Source organism: Leptosomus discolor, chromosome 11 (assembly GCF_034619465.1).
Source record: "Leptosomus discolor isolate bLepDis1 chromosome 11, bLepDis1.hap2, whole genome shotgun sequence".
In the NCBI taxonomy this organism is placed as follows: domain Eukaryota; kingdom Metazoa; phylum Chordata; class Aves; order Leptosomiformes; family Leptosomidae; genus Leptosomus; species Leptosomus discolor.
Genome location: NC_141401.1, coordinates 14,241,956 through 14,256,159, shown reverse-complemented (window position 1 = coordinate 14,256,159; position 14,204 = coordinate 14,241,956). Strand labels below are relative to the sequence as shown.

The window sequence follows — 14,204 nt, the reverse complement described above, 5'->3', positions numbered from 1 at the left end:
CAGCCTAGGAAAGATGCAATGAAAAAGTACCAGAAGTGGGGTGGGTGAGGCTATGTGAGCAGCAGCAGCATCTCCCTTAGGTCGTATGCTAGAAGGAATGGTGTAACACTGTCATCCTCCCCTCCTTTCCCTTTCCTCTATGCGCCATAACTGCGCCCATCACTGAAGACAGGGCAAGAAGGTGAAGGATGACTGTAGAACAGCCCTATTAATGCAGGTGTGCCCTGTGATCGCAGAAGCTGCCAACATCCTTCTCTCCCAGAGGGTGGCAATGCTCTGGTCATCTCCCCAAACATGAACTGTTCTGGACATTCCCCATGGGGACTGGTGGGCGGTGTAAAGTTTTAATGGGTCAAACCTTCTTTCCTCCCCTCAAATGTCATCTTCTTCTCAAACTAGAGAGCAGAGCCATTTCTCTGCAGGGAACTGAAACAATAGCTGTGAGGTCAGACAGGGCACAGGCAGCCCCTCCAGAGCAGAGGGGTGCCTTCACCCACACAGGGAGATGTTAAGTTACATGCTGGGAGCTGACGCGCACAGAACATCACAAGCACACGTGCACACGCTGCCCCAGCTGCTAAGCAGCTTTTTCTGCTTACAGAGAAGCCAGAGGGAAGCCAGAGCAGCTGCCAGCACTGCACATGCAGTGTAAAGGTGAAGCCCCTTTAAATCCCACAATAATCCCAAACAGGGAATCTGAAAGAGGCAGCACATACCTCAGCACAGACTTAAACGCTCTTGTGATGTACCACACACTCCTGCAGGGCCGAAGGGAGAGGGACTCACCCAGCCAAGCAACCGAGGACGCAGTAAGTCCCTGTGGACCCTGCAATCCACCTGACTGACACAGGACCTGTGCAGAGCAGATACCTCTCTCTGATCTTTTCACCCAGCAACAACAGCACTTCTGTCTCTGTCCCGCTCTCACCCCCCTACCAATCATTATTCCCCTCCGCCATCCCTTCTTCTATCTTATCCTCCCCCTCACTGCCTGAATGCGACTGAAATGAGGCCTCCAGTACTCCCATCTCATAGTTGGCCTTATCTTTATGAGCATTAGTGACTGATAATGCTTGGCTCTGTAACTGCAGCCTTCAGCTGAATTATCCCCAGCACAGACAAAAGTTTTAGAAAGGATTTGGCAGCTCAGCTAGCAGCTAACACAGAGCACAGGCAGATGGAAGCCCGAGACTTGATAAACCCAGAAAAAGCTTTCAAAAGGAACATCTCTGGCCCCAGGGAGACCCCTGCAGAACTACATCTCCTCATCCAGGAAATGGTGGGCTCTGGTGCTTCCCATACACTCTGGCTACCTTATTCCTTTTTTCATCATGAGTGAGGCAATACACTCTTCCCTAGTTATGTTCTTGGAAACCATCACTGTATCATTAAAGTTTCCAGAAAGAATTCAATCCAAACTTCAGGATGGAAAATTTCACCCGAAGTCCTAAAACTTCAAAAAATCTGACCTCCTAAAACTGTGCTTTCAAAATGGGAAATGCTATTTTTGCCTAAACCTCAGCAGCTCTACCTCCGTAATACATAGAACTGTTGCCAGTTTAAATTGTCAAAGAATTGTAGGGTTTTCCACTTTGATTTTTGGCAAAATTTTAAAAAGAAAATATTTCTGAAGAAAAGGAAACATTAAAAATGTCATCTTGCAGGCTAATTTGAATGATAAGGTCCCAGTTCATCAAAGAAAATAAAACAACAACATTACCACTTTTCAGGGGTTTTACAGTAACGCTTTTAATTAAAAAAAGAAGAAAAGTGGTCATTCAAACTGTATTTTTCTCTAAAACTGTCTTTCACTGGCAATGTGCAATCAGCCTTTGCTTCCCTACTAGTGATGAAAAGCCTTTGTTGGCTCCCTCCTCATTCCCTACCATTATAAAACTCTTTAATCCTGATCAATCCTGTCTTCTGTCAGGGCACATAGAAGTGCCACCACCACCACACACATGTACCATCTGCATCCAGGTGAGTTTATTTGGGACTGTTTCTGCACCAGTGCAGCCACAGCAAACTAGAAATACCAGCAGTATTGGCTTTTTATAGAGGGACCATCAATACCCCAGACAAAGGTGGGAAAATATTCTTCTCCTCATCACCTGAGTTGATTAAGTTTTAATCTTAACAAAGCAAAACACCTCTAAAAGTTGCATGTTTATTAAAAAGCAAAGGCTACGTTGTTTGTTACTGCAGACCCTCTTCAGCAGATCAGCTTCCCCTACCCATGCAAATTCTTCTTCTATGTAGTTCTGCAATGCAGTCATGGTGACGTGTTCTTATCGCATCACTCTCCTTAGCCATAAAAATAATCCTACCACAAACCTGAGCTGATTTCATCAGGAGCTCCAGCATGTGATGTTAGAAACAAAATATCTGTGCATACAAACACCACTGAAAATTTCAGTAACCAGGCAAATTAAGCTGTATCTCTTGATGCAATAGCTCTTTGCTGCCTCTGCAGATCAGACGTTTACAAATTGTTCAGATTTAAGCACTGAGTTTCGGGGAACACAGGTTATGATCTGATCTTTGAAGCTTTAGCTCATTTCTACTCAGGACGAAAAAGAAAAAAACAAAAATCTCAGTTATAATGTTGCTTGTACATGGAAACCAAGAAGGCAGAAAGGGAAAACATCTAATCTCAATGCCCTGGAAAGGCAAAGAGATGTATCCACAAAGGGTTAAGCTAAAAGACCAAGCGTCCAAGCTGTCTGGAAAAAAGAAATACAATCAAGTGAACAGTAAAACCTATTTCCTCCAAGCTAATAGAATTACAGAAATTATCATAACAGCATGTGTCTGGGGATAGAGTGAATGATGCTCTGAGAGACAGGGCAAACAGGATAAACAAGCTTTGTGCCAAGAGCAGCTGAGCTGAACCCAGTCTGGTGCTCTTTCTCCCAGTGCCATCTTTCAATACAATGTCAAATGGGGTCACCATTTATCCTTCCCTAATAGCAGGGAGTGAAGGACCTATCGGGCCTCTTGGTCATTTCCAAAAACAAGTGTGGAATCCCACATTTTTCTCTCTCCCCACCCTTCCTCCACAGAGACTGCCCAGATGTGTGCAACAACCACTGCATGCATGAGCCTTGCATCACCCAGTCATTCAAGGAGGAGCAAAAAGTGCCATGTAAATTAACAAGGAAGCTGATGGACACCTGGAGAATGAGCCACTTCACAAATCATGATTTTATGACTGAACTTCAAACACAGCTCCCCATTCTCCCCCATCTCCTTCCCCCTGAACAATAAGGTTTTCTGGGATCAAGCTAGGATCCTATGCTCTTATTCTCCTTCCCAAATTTCACCTTTCTAATCCACAAAAGCAGGAACCATCCAAAGACAGTTATTCTCAAGAGTTTGGTCAAGTTTGACCTCCAACCCAAACCCTTGGCTCTTGCCAGATCCCAGCTTCTACGTATATCACTCTGGGCTTAGATCCTGTCAACGGTTGTACATGCCTTTAATTACTCCTGGGAATAGCACATCCTTTTTACACAGTCAAGCACCTAGCACATGTGCTTGCAAGATGAGACACAGGCAGGAAAAAACCCTCAACATGAACAGTATAATTGGAAATTCAGGTCCCATGATCCTAGTTCACTGCTAAATCAGTCATCCCTAATGTCAATATCCATTTCAGCCCAATTTAATACGATTTTTATTAATTAAATTTCTCCTAGTAGATTGGCGTGAGCTTCTGAAAGAGAAGGATCCTGTATAGCAGCTGACTGGAAAAATCTTCAGCATTGTCAGATTACCAGGTTCATTCATGCACCAGTTTAAGGACTCTTGCCTATTATCCTTGCCCCAAGACTGTTCTTTGCCTACAATAACATCTGTTTTGCCTGCAATTTATTTGCTGTTTCCAATGCTCTGACAGCCTGAGTAGCTAGAAAGGGGGCAGCACAGCAAACCTAATGGGAGCTCACTGCGCAGAACTGTGTTCAGGGTCCTGCCGTCTGCTGCTTACAGGCGTTTCACGCATCGGAGGAGCGGAGCATTCTGTGCTTCCTATGCTCATAAAATCCTGGCAGCTAAGCTCATCTTCAACAGCCTCTGTCGACAGGCAGTAATTCACAACACCATGGAGAGCACGCACGCTCTCCTTCTAACTGCTGCTGTTTGCTTTCTCTGTCAAGGTGAGTGATCCTTAATTTGTTTATTCTTTGTCGGTGAAGGGGGGGTTGAAAAGGTGAGCAGAAGATGGCTTCGGTACAAATGATTTTTAAGAAGTGCTGAAGCTCACTCCAAACTAATGGATAGATATACAGAATCCTAGTACAGCTCTTCTTGTTACATAGTTTGTTGTTGGTTGTTTTATTTTTAAATTTCTGCTTGCAAAGTAGTTAAATAGTCCTGATTCAAGATGCCAAACAGGACACATAAAGCCATTTTAACACTAAGAAGAGAAAGCACCTTACATGTAAAGGTGTGGTTTTACATAGTGCAGGGAAGACCACAAGAAAGTGACAATATTAGATAGCTTTAAATACGTGCTGCAAACCGCGTACATTCTCTCTGCAGATATGGAAAGCACCAAAACATTTAAGTAAAAAAACCACATTAATGCACTTTCTAGATACAGTGGATGCTAGATTTAATTAGAGTGCTTGTGACATATAAAAAGGCTGGCAATTTGGGACTGACTACAAGAGTCGTTAAGATCTAGCTTTAAAATTATTTGCCTAAATATTTGGGAGTATTTATTCCAGGAAATCTTGATCTGAGAGATATGAGATAACACCAAATAATAAGGGCAAGGCTAGCAGTTTAAAAGTGTGAAAGAAATGTGTTCATTCTTTAGTTAGCAAGTTGGCTTGAATGATTTCACTAACCTGAAAACAAAATTGCCCTCCAAGTCAGCAGGAAAAGGTTGAGAGGGAGAGCTTCCAGATGAATACAGTTTCACATGAGGGGAACCCTCTTGTCTTAGGAAGAGGGGAGCTCTTACAAATATCAGGAAGTAACACCTGCTTTGTGAAACACAGCAGATCAATCACCTGCAGATACTTCTGCCTCCCAACTCTTTCTCGACCAAAAAACAACTGTCTGGCAAAAACTAAACACATCCTTGCAAATATCTGTAGATTTGTATTTGTCTTTCAAACTGTAGAGTACGCTCAACAGATTTTAGTTCTGTGCCTTTGCCAAACTTGCATAGCATCATCTGTAAATGACAAAAAAGGCCTTTTTTTTTGTTTGTTTTTCAGTTAGAGTGCTTGAGTCATCCAGAAGAGCGTTTAAGAGAAAGTCCCCTAAAAATAAAAGGCCATTGGCTTTTAAATAGCATCCAGCTGTCAGGATGGTCATTGCCTAGCTAGCTCCAAGAGTAAAAAAGGTAGTGTGAAATACAGGCTTTCACACCCAAAACAGCTGAAAGACCTTGCTGTTTAAGAACTTCAGTTTGCAGCTTTTATGTTGGCTACAGGGCACCATGAACAGCAGTTATCAGTGGCAAAATGGACAACAGGAATACACAATAAATAAAAATTACTTAGAATAATAAATGGGTAACCAGCACGCTTCTTTAAATGTGCCGAAAACTCTTTGAATATAATGGTTAATCAACTTTTAACCTTTTTTTCCTGTATTTTAGCAAGCAGGCTGTTATCATCACTATAATCATGCAATCATGACTCAGGCTAGAAAGCAGAGTTCTCATTTCCTGGGAATCCTCCTATTGCAAAACAAGCTTACAAGCGGCCTGGTCCGTCTGGTTACACTTCTCCCTTCCTCTGCTCCACACCCCTACAGCTTCGGCAGGCCTAGGGGACTAGGCCCATTAGGGGAAAGCGCTTTTGCACCTCCAGTTCTTCGGTAACTCCCTGAAACTATTTTTGAACCCATTTGCAGAGATGCCTGTGAGAAAACCTCTGTCACAGCATCGCCCTTCATTGCTCTTCTCCCAGCCTAAGCAAACGCCAGTCATGACACACCACTACTCACTATACGCGAGGCTCGGCCTTTCCCCACGCACCACACGGGTGCTAAGCAGGCAATACACGGCAAGACAGGCACCAAAGGCTGAGTCGCCCCCCTCTCCGGCCAAGCCCACCACCCCCCCACGAGGTGCTGCTGCCTCGGAGGCTGCGCCTGCCCCCACGGCCACTCACCCCGCCGTGCCCTCCGCAGGCTGCGGCGGCTCCGAGGCCGAGCACCGGCTGTACGCGGCCCTCTTCGAGAGCTACAACCAGTTCGTCCGACCCGTCAAGAACGTCTCGGACCCCGTCATCATCCAGTTCGAGGTGTCCATGTCCCAGCTGGTCAAGGTGGTGAGTAGCCGCCCCGCCGGGGCGCCTGCGGGCGACGGAGGGCCAATGCCTCTCCCAACATAACTCTCTTTACCAGGATGAAGTCAACCAGATAATGGAAACCAACTTGTGGCTGAAGCACGTAAGTAGAGCTCACTGATAGCCCAGACGGCACCAACTCACCTCCTCCCCTGCGCGGGAGGTGCTCCCCGCCCCGGGCGGGGGGACCCCGGCCCTCACAGGCCGCGCCAGAGGCGGGAAGAGCCCAGCGAGGCGTATGCGGGTTCCCGGGAGCACCGGGCTCGCCAGGCCAGCGCCAGGCCCCCCTCCCTCGGGGCAAAGCCGCAGCCTAGGAAGGGATCTCGGGTACAGCCAAGGCCGCCAGCGGCGCCCGGGGCTCAGGCGACGGCCGGCCCTCAGCGCCGCTCTCTGGCGGGAACGCCGCCGGAACGTCCTCCCCGGCGCGCTGCTGCCCCCCGGCGGCCCGCTGAGGGCCGCTGCCCACCTCCGTCCTGGCGACTCGGGGTGCTGCAGCGCTTAAATAGGGGCCTGGCTCGGGGTGCAGCTGTTAAAGGCAGGTTGTGAGGCGCCAGCTGCAGCCCTAACCCTCCTACACCTAATATAGTCGCTAAATACTGTATTTTTGCTCTGAGGACTCCCAAACGCACTGCCTGGGCAGACACGGAGGAAGCACCTCAGCACGGCGGTCCCACACAGCATCCCCGGGTGCTCTTTAGCTCTCGGAAAGTGAGAACAAACCAAAAATGTTGACTTCACTTAAAAGGGTCTTCATGGATTAAAAATGCAGTTACTCACTGTTGCAGTCACCTTAATAACCAACTTAATTCCCTACTTCAGCTTAATATTCAACTTTGTCAGACTGGGAGTTGATGAGCCCTAACGAGCAAGACTGTTACTTAGCTGTGTCCTGACACCCTGCAGCTCTTTCTAACCCACCTCCCCAGGTCCTTCACTCAATGCTCGCACCTAGCACCAGAGCTTTCCATCAATTTGCTTGCACCATCTCACAGATGCCTGGCTTTTTGAGACCCAAGTTATTATTAAAGTCCTACACTCTCTGGTAAGAGAGTGTCTTATTCCCTCTTTCACCTTGTTTCACCTACTGAGTAGACATTCCCGGGACACAGTCACACACATCTAAGTCATATCTAGACCAACAGGCCCACCTGCAGTCTCCATGTTAACAAACACCAGACATACACGTTTGTTAAAGAAACATCTAATCATTGTAGTATCCAAAATAAAACAATCCTAGAAGTGACATGACGGCACTTGGTTTGAGTCTAGAACATCGGATTTCAATTTCTTCACAAATCTGACATAGATTCTTTTCTTCCATAATTAGATCTGGAATGATTACAAGCTTCGGTGGAATCCAGCGGACTACGGAGGTGCTGAATTCATCCGAGTACCATCTGGCCAGATCTGGAAGCCAGATATTGTTTTATATAACAAGTAAGACTCTTGCATATTTATCTTCTTAATCCAGGAAGAAGGGGGGTGACGTTACTAGTTTAAAAAAAGAATCAGTAGCAGGTTCACTGAATTAAAAAAGCCTGCTTTTCAGCACACTTGTGTCCCACATCTCCCTACTGCTGTACTCACCTCTGTGCATCTACATCAGCATCACTGGGCAGGAGCCAGCTCCTAACCCGGAGCTGCAAGTGGACAGGACAAAGCAAACTTTGCTTTTCCCCTTCACAAGCCCCCACTTTTACTATACTTTTTATCACTGTTCACAAGGGAGATGGCAAGAAATTCCCTTAGACTGGAGAGTCCTTGTCTGTGAGTCAGACCTTTCACTGAAAAAACCTGCAAATTCTAGCTTTTTAGCAGTTAAACTCACAATTTGACACCTTAACGATAACAGTGTTGACATATAAAAGCCACAGATGAAGTTTACATTGGATGCCAGTTTCTGAGGCTGTAAGGAGCCAAACCATAATTCAACAGATCCCTCTGCTGCATAGGGAAGTCATTCTCAGTGAAATGGACTGAGCTATACAGATCCAAAATTTAGGTCTACAGAACACTGATGACACTCCTTTTCTACCTGTGGCCTTAAAACTTTAAATTACCTGTTTAGTTTTACTTTTTCATAGAAACAACTGAAATTGTCACACGGATCTTGTATGATCCGTGTTATCAGGATAGCAATGTGGGACTTAAAAAAACCCTCACCAAATACATTCCTTATGCAAAGATGCACCCCAGCCCTAATCCCTCTTTCCATAGTACCTGCACTGTCCACAGATGAGGTGGAAATACCAGTACTGCAGGTATCCTCTTATCAGCTCTTGGGTTCTGATGTGCTTGATCAGAATAGAATAGTTCCGTTGGAAGGGACCTACAGCGATCATCTAGTCAGACTGCCATTTGCAGTCTCCTATTTGTCGTTTTGAATATTGAGTGCACTGAGCCATGTTTTTGTAAGGGAGAGAGTATTTCCTTTCAAATCCTCCACAGTAAATTTATACAGCTGTAAATTTATACATAGTTTAACTATGCTAATTTATGGTGGCCACTGACTCAGTCCTGCACGTGCAGTTCAGCGCTTTTTCAACACGTAATTGCTGACTTTCCCATACAGATTAAAGAGTTAATGTATATTATCTGAATGTATGAAGCTACCTGGAGTAGTTGCGTTCTAATTTTTGTTATTTTTACTTGCTTTACAGTGCAGTTGGGGATTTCCAAGTTGATGACAAGACAAAGGCCCTATTAAAATACACGGGTGACGTGACCTGGATACCTCCGGCTATATTTAAAAGCTCGTGTAAAATAGATGTAACCTACTTCCCATTTGACTATCAGAACTGCACCATGAAGTTTGGTTCCTGGTCTTACGATAAAGCCAAAATTGACTTAGTTTTAATTGGCTCTACAATGAACCTGAAAGATTACTGGGAGAGTGGAGAATGGGCTATTATTAAAGCTCCTGGGTATAAACATGACATCAAATACAACTGCTGTGAAGAGATATATCCAGACATCACATACTCTCTTTACATTAGGCGTTTACCTTTATTTTACACAATCAATATGATTATCCCCTGTCTGCTGATTTCTTTTCTGACTGTATTAGTTTTCTATTTGCCTTCAGACTGTGGCGAGAAGGTGACACTCTGCATATCAGTCCTTCTATCTTTAACAGTGTTCCTTCTTGTTATCACAGAAACCATACCTTCTACTTCCCTGGTAATTCCACTTATTGGGGAATACCTCCTTTTCACCATGATATTTGTAACTCTATCTATTGTCATTACAGTATTTGTACTTAACGTGCACTACAGAACACCCAAGACACACACAATGCCTGTGTGGGTGAGAACCATTTTCCTGAACTTACTTCCCAGGATCATGTTTATGACAAGGCCTGCCAGTGATGAAGAGACTAATCAGAAGCCAAAACCACTTTTCACTTCTGAGTTTTCAAACTTAAATTGCTTCAATGGTTCTGAAACCAAATGCTGCAAAGATGGCTTTGTATGTCAAGATATGGCATGTGGCTGTTGCCAATATCCACGAATGAAGTTCTCGGATTTCGGTGGCAATCTCACAAAAAGTTCAAGCTCTGAGTCTGTAGATCCTCTGTTTTCATTTTCAGTTCTGTCACCAGAAATGAGAGATGCTATTGAAAGTGTTAAATACATTGCAGAAAATATGAAAATGCAGAATGAAGCAAAAGAGGTAAGAACATACTTTGCTACTACTCAAATTGCAGACATTTGCCGTTAGTGTGTTCTGTAAGAAAAAAAAAAAAGAGAGATCTCTCTCAAAAAAAAAAAAAAGGAAAAAAAGGACAAAAAAAAAGGACAACACTGACCATTATTTTATACAAGTAAATTACCCAAGCTGTATTACAAATACGTGCCATTTTGAACAGAGAAAATTTTGGGGAGCAGTTCTGTTGCACATTCTCTTTATTGACAACACATATACTGAGTGACGCACATCTTAACCTCAGTAACCGCTGCTAGCGAATCATACTTGAGTATCCATCCTACAAGAGCTGGAGTGAGGATTTTCCAAGTTATAATCTTTAATAGTGGAATTTGCTGACTCTATGGCCTTTAGAAAGTTACATTCTCAATCCCACAGCTTACTGCCAATAACAAAGAACCTAAGAATGAATGTCCTTCACAGTGATGATGTTGCTTATTCTGCTGCTGCTGCTGCTGCAGAGTAAAGTGCTGTAGCTAAATGAGACAACTGCTGCAAGACAGGGACCATCACCATTCATAAAACTGCATCTTAATGCAATTAAAAAAAACCTGTAAAGTTTTCATCGTGTTCCTCAAACATACTAAGAGCAGTAGCCACGCCACCACAATTTAAAAGCTATGCAGTATAACACTTAAAGTTAGAATGAAGCTATTTTGTTTATGCTGAAATCGGATCTTTAGAATTAGTTGGTATAGAAAATACGGGGTTGTTTGGGGTTTTTTCAGTCTTTCTTACCAAACAAGTTCTAAGCTAAAAGGATAAAATTTCAAAAACAACAAATGCATTATTGATTTATTAGCCTTCCTGAAGAAAAATTAAGTAAAAATCTACATTGTAATCTCATGAGTAACTAAAATGATCACCTAATGTAGTTACTATTAACGTATAACATATATAATACTTTGGTGTCACTCTTGTTATAATGCCCACTGTAAAAAGAATAAATTAGAAAAATCTGCAGTTTTCGGAAACTTAGTTCCCTCTCTACATGGAAGATAAGGAGATAAATTTTACATCATGCATGGCAACAACTAAATTTCAGTACTACATACGAAATGTACCAAATAATTATATACCAATTAACCTTTTTACATACTGCCTAAAGACCAGTAGGAACAGTCCGTTTCAGTAAAGTTTTCTGGACAAACCTGATCACCTAAAAATGTAAAGATTTCACTTTCATTTTTGGCATACAGAAGAGAAGTTGTATCTCCTCAACTCCAATGTCTTGGTGAACAACTTTTTACATTTGAAGTAGCAGCTTTTGGCTTTGCCATAAATAGCATATTCAAAAAAGCTTCTTCAAGATGAATTCATTTGTCAATGGAAAGAGAGATATGCAAGTTGTGCATATATGAGACATCTACGTACGGAAAAGAACTGTGCTTCCTATATAAAATGGTACTAATTGCTAATGCAAGTTATTAAACTAATAAACATGCCTACTTGCTATTCAATTTATTTTTCAGATTCAGGATGACTGGAAATACGTTGCCATGGTAATCGATCGTATTTTTCTATGGGTTTTCATCCTGGTATGTATTCTAGGAACAGCAGGATTGTTCTTACAACCTTTGATGGCTGGAGATGAAATGTAAAGATTAAATAGTATGTGGCGAAATCAAATAAAAATTTTGCCAACCAACTCTGTGCCCCCACCCCAGCACCTGACATCTCTTCTGCGTGTAGCGGAATAAGGATCTCACTTGGCCTCAACTTTGCTTGACCAAGAAGACTTTGTTAAAAATGTGAAAAAGCGAAAACAAAAAAATTTTGAGCCTTTCGAACAGCTAATAGCAATGTAACATGAGCTATGCTTGACAGCTACTTTTTGCAATAACTGGAAAAGATGCAGGTAGTACATTAAACTTCACAGAAATGGTTTAAGAAGGGGTTGATAAAGAAACTGAAAATTACATGAATATTCAGAAGGTCAAGACAGGTTGAATACTTCAGGCTGCTAGATTTGTTTCCACAAGTCTGGTGCCAAGTCTCTTCAGACCATGACAGGATCTTCTGAGAATAAGTTCATACAGAGTTCATCAAGCACCCTCGCGAGGACGAAATCGTTTAGAAGCACACATACCAAACAGCGAGAATGCAGACATTGCCACCTGGTGTATGAACGGACTCAAACAGTGAGAGGAAAGGACCATGGGCAGGTTTATTACAAAAGGGAAAAAATAGGTAAATAATAGATGATGGTAATAAAGCAGCCATCATGTGACCTCTGTGCATCCCCATACTTCAGTGTATGAGAAGACTGTCAGAAAAAACAAGCTATTCAAACCTAATCATGTTTAGCGCTGTGTACAAGTAAAACACACACCAAGATGCAGTCTCCAAGTTATGCAAAGGATCAAAATGCTCTGATAGGATAGTTTGGATACGGAAGCATCCTGCTATAGCAAAGTGTTTCATGACAAGGGAAGGCAGGTAGATACAAAATAGTCCTGTAATGTATGCTAAAATGGCTTTGTAGATGTACGTGGTTTTTAATCAGTAACTGCAGATAATTTAAGAGCATGAATAAAGAATTAAACAAAACATTGTAACAAGAAAATATTTTGTAAAAATAGGAACAGTTCTCTCTGTACCAAACTGGAAACTTTTTTGAAATACAGTGTATCAAGTGATGTAACTTTTAAGCAAATAAAGAGAATCAAGCTGTTGAAACTTGTGTGCTTTTTTTCCATTTATTTTGACCCAGTGACAAAAACCTGTATAAGGTAGCATTAGCTACAGATCAACACATTCAGAAACCAGTTACATTAGCAAAGGTCCATGCTTCTGAGTCTATTAAAATTATTTTGTTTCAGACACACCTGATAAGCTGAAGACCCCAAGGATTCTAGTGTCAGCTAGAATCTTATCTGTGTTTATCATGACCAGGTTGTAGAAGTGACTAAAAGAAATTCATGCATTTGCAAAAGTTGTGAATTACTAGTATAAAGACGCAGACTCCGTTGGCCAACATGCCACCAATCACCTTGTAATATAAATGGCCAATCTATGGATACTATTTAACAAGGGTAAAGAGATAAGGCAGGGAGTCAATAAAAATGAATATATATAGCTAATCTGTAGTTTTATTTACTTTGTTTTCTGTTCAGGTAAGAGTAAACGTCAGTAATTCAAACCCAAGGAGCACTATAAAAAGAAATTTTGCATCTGAAGAGAAAATAAGATATCTAAACTATTTCTGCAACTTCCACACAGAGAAAGTCACTGATGCATCTTTTAATCTTAGTAATACTGAGAAAGTTAAAATTATTATATTAATGGATTAAATCAGATAATCTTTGCAAATTCACCTTGAAAATTAATTATGATAGGAATAGAGGAAATACAGATATTGAATGTGAGATGTAATTGTGTAAAACTGAAAAGGAAGAGTGACTCCCTTTACAATCAATCAGAATTATTTATAAATCGGTATTTAAAAAAAAAAAAAAAAAAAGCGCTTGCCTGGCAGCATTTCCCTGCCCGTGAGCCTTAAAAAGCTACACAAAACCAAGAATGTCCTACAGGTGAAAACAATTTGAAATATTCAATAACATATAAATTATGACATAAGCAATTAGTATTAGAATCAGTGCAGTGCCAAACAGTGCTATTCTAAAGGAGATGCAGGACAGTGTGGGCAGGGAATATATGTCCATTTTCCAAATTCATACCCACTATTAAAACTCGTATTATCAAAGACACCACAATTTAATTTAAACTTCTCTCCTAAACATGTTATTATTAATGTAGTAATTTAATCAAATAAAAACTTTCCAAGACTTGCTCTAGCTTGGCATTACTGTATTAGCCCTGCAGGATGCAACTATATTATGAAGTACTCTGACAAAACTTTGGCACAGGAAAACCCCCATTTATTTTAGAGTCTCTTCCAGAGATAAAGCTTTTAACAAAGGTGGTATTGGAATGAATTTAAAGAACTTAAAAATCAGTATTTAAAGTATATATTTTATTTTAATGGAATAATTCAAAAGTTGCAAGTTAGTTTTCAACACACTCAGAAAAAAGAAAGTATGGAAAGTTGTACATCCTCACTGCTTAGTTACATACGATTCAATGTCAGAGAACCTATTAAAGGTAGCTTTCTAAGTTCAGTTTAACAAATGTGTGAAAACTTAATCATCCGTATTTAGTTACACAGCACAACAACTTTCACCTCATTTC

The 14,204-nt window shown here is 41.8% G+C and overlaps 1 protein-coding gene across 1 annotated transcript; it reads left to right on the top strand.

Moving 5' to 3' along the window:
- Window positions 1-4,048: 4,048 nt before the first annotated feature.
- Window positions 4,049-11,614, top strand: CHRNA3 (cholinergic receptor nicotinic alpha 3 subunit). Its single transcript, XM_086471854.1, has 6 exons — window positions 4,049-4,157; window positions 6,151-6,290; window positions 6,367-6,411; window positions 7,636-7,745; window positions 8,969-9,980; window positions 11,486-11,614. Exons 1-6 carry the CDS (start codon window positions 4,103-4,105, stop codon window positions 11,612-11,614), a joined length of 1,491 nt encoding a protein of 496 aa, XP_086327980.1. The 5' UTR covers window positions 4,049-4,102.
- Window positions 11,615-14,204: the final 2,590 nt, after the last annotated feature.

What these genes read in the sequence shown, in the direction of transcription:
- CHRNA3 (XM_086471854.1), top strand. Translation starts at nt 4,103, where the DNA reads ATGGAGAGCACGCACGCTCTCCTTCTAACTGCTGCTGTTTGCTTTCTC. An exon ending in CCAACTTGTGGCTGAAGCAC is followed by an intron (nt 6,412 to 7,635) that starts GTAAGTAGAGCT and finishes TTCCATAATTAG; the next exon opens with ATCTGGAATGATTACAAGCT. An exon ending in TGCAGAATGAAGCAAAAGAG is followed by an intron (nt 9,981 to 11,485) that starts GTAAGAACATAC and finishes TTTATTTTTCAG; the next exon opens with ATTCAGGATGACTGGAAATA.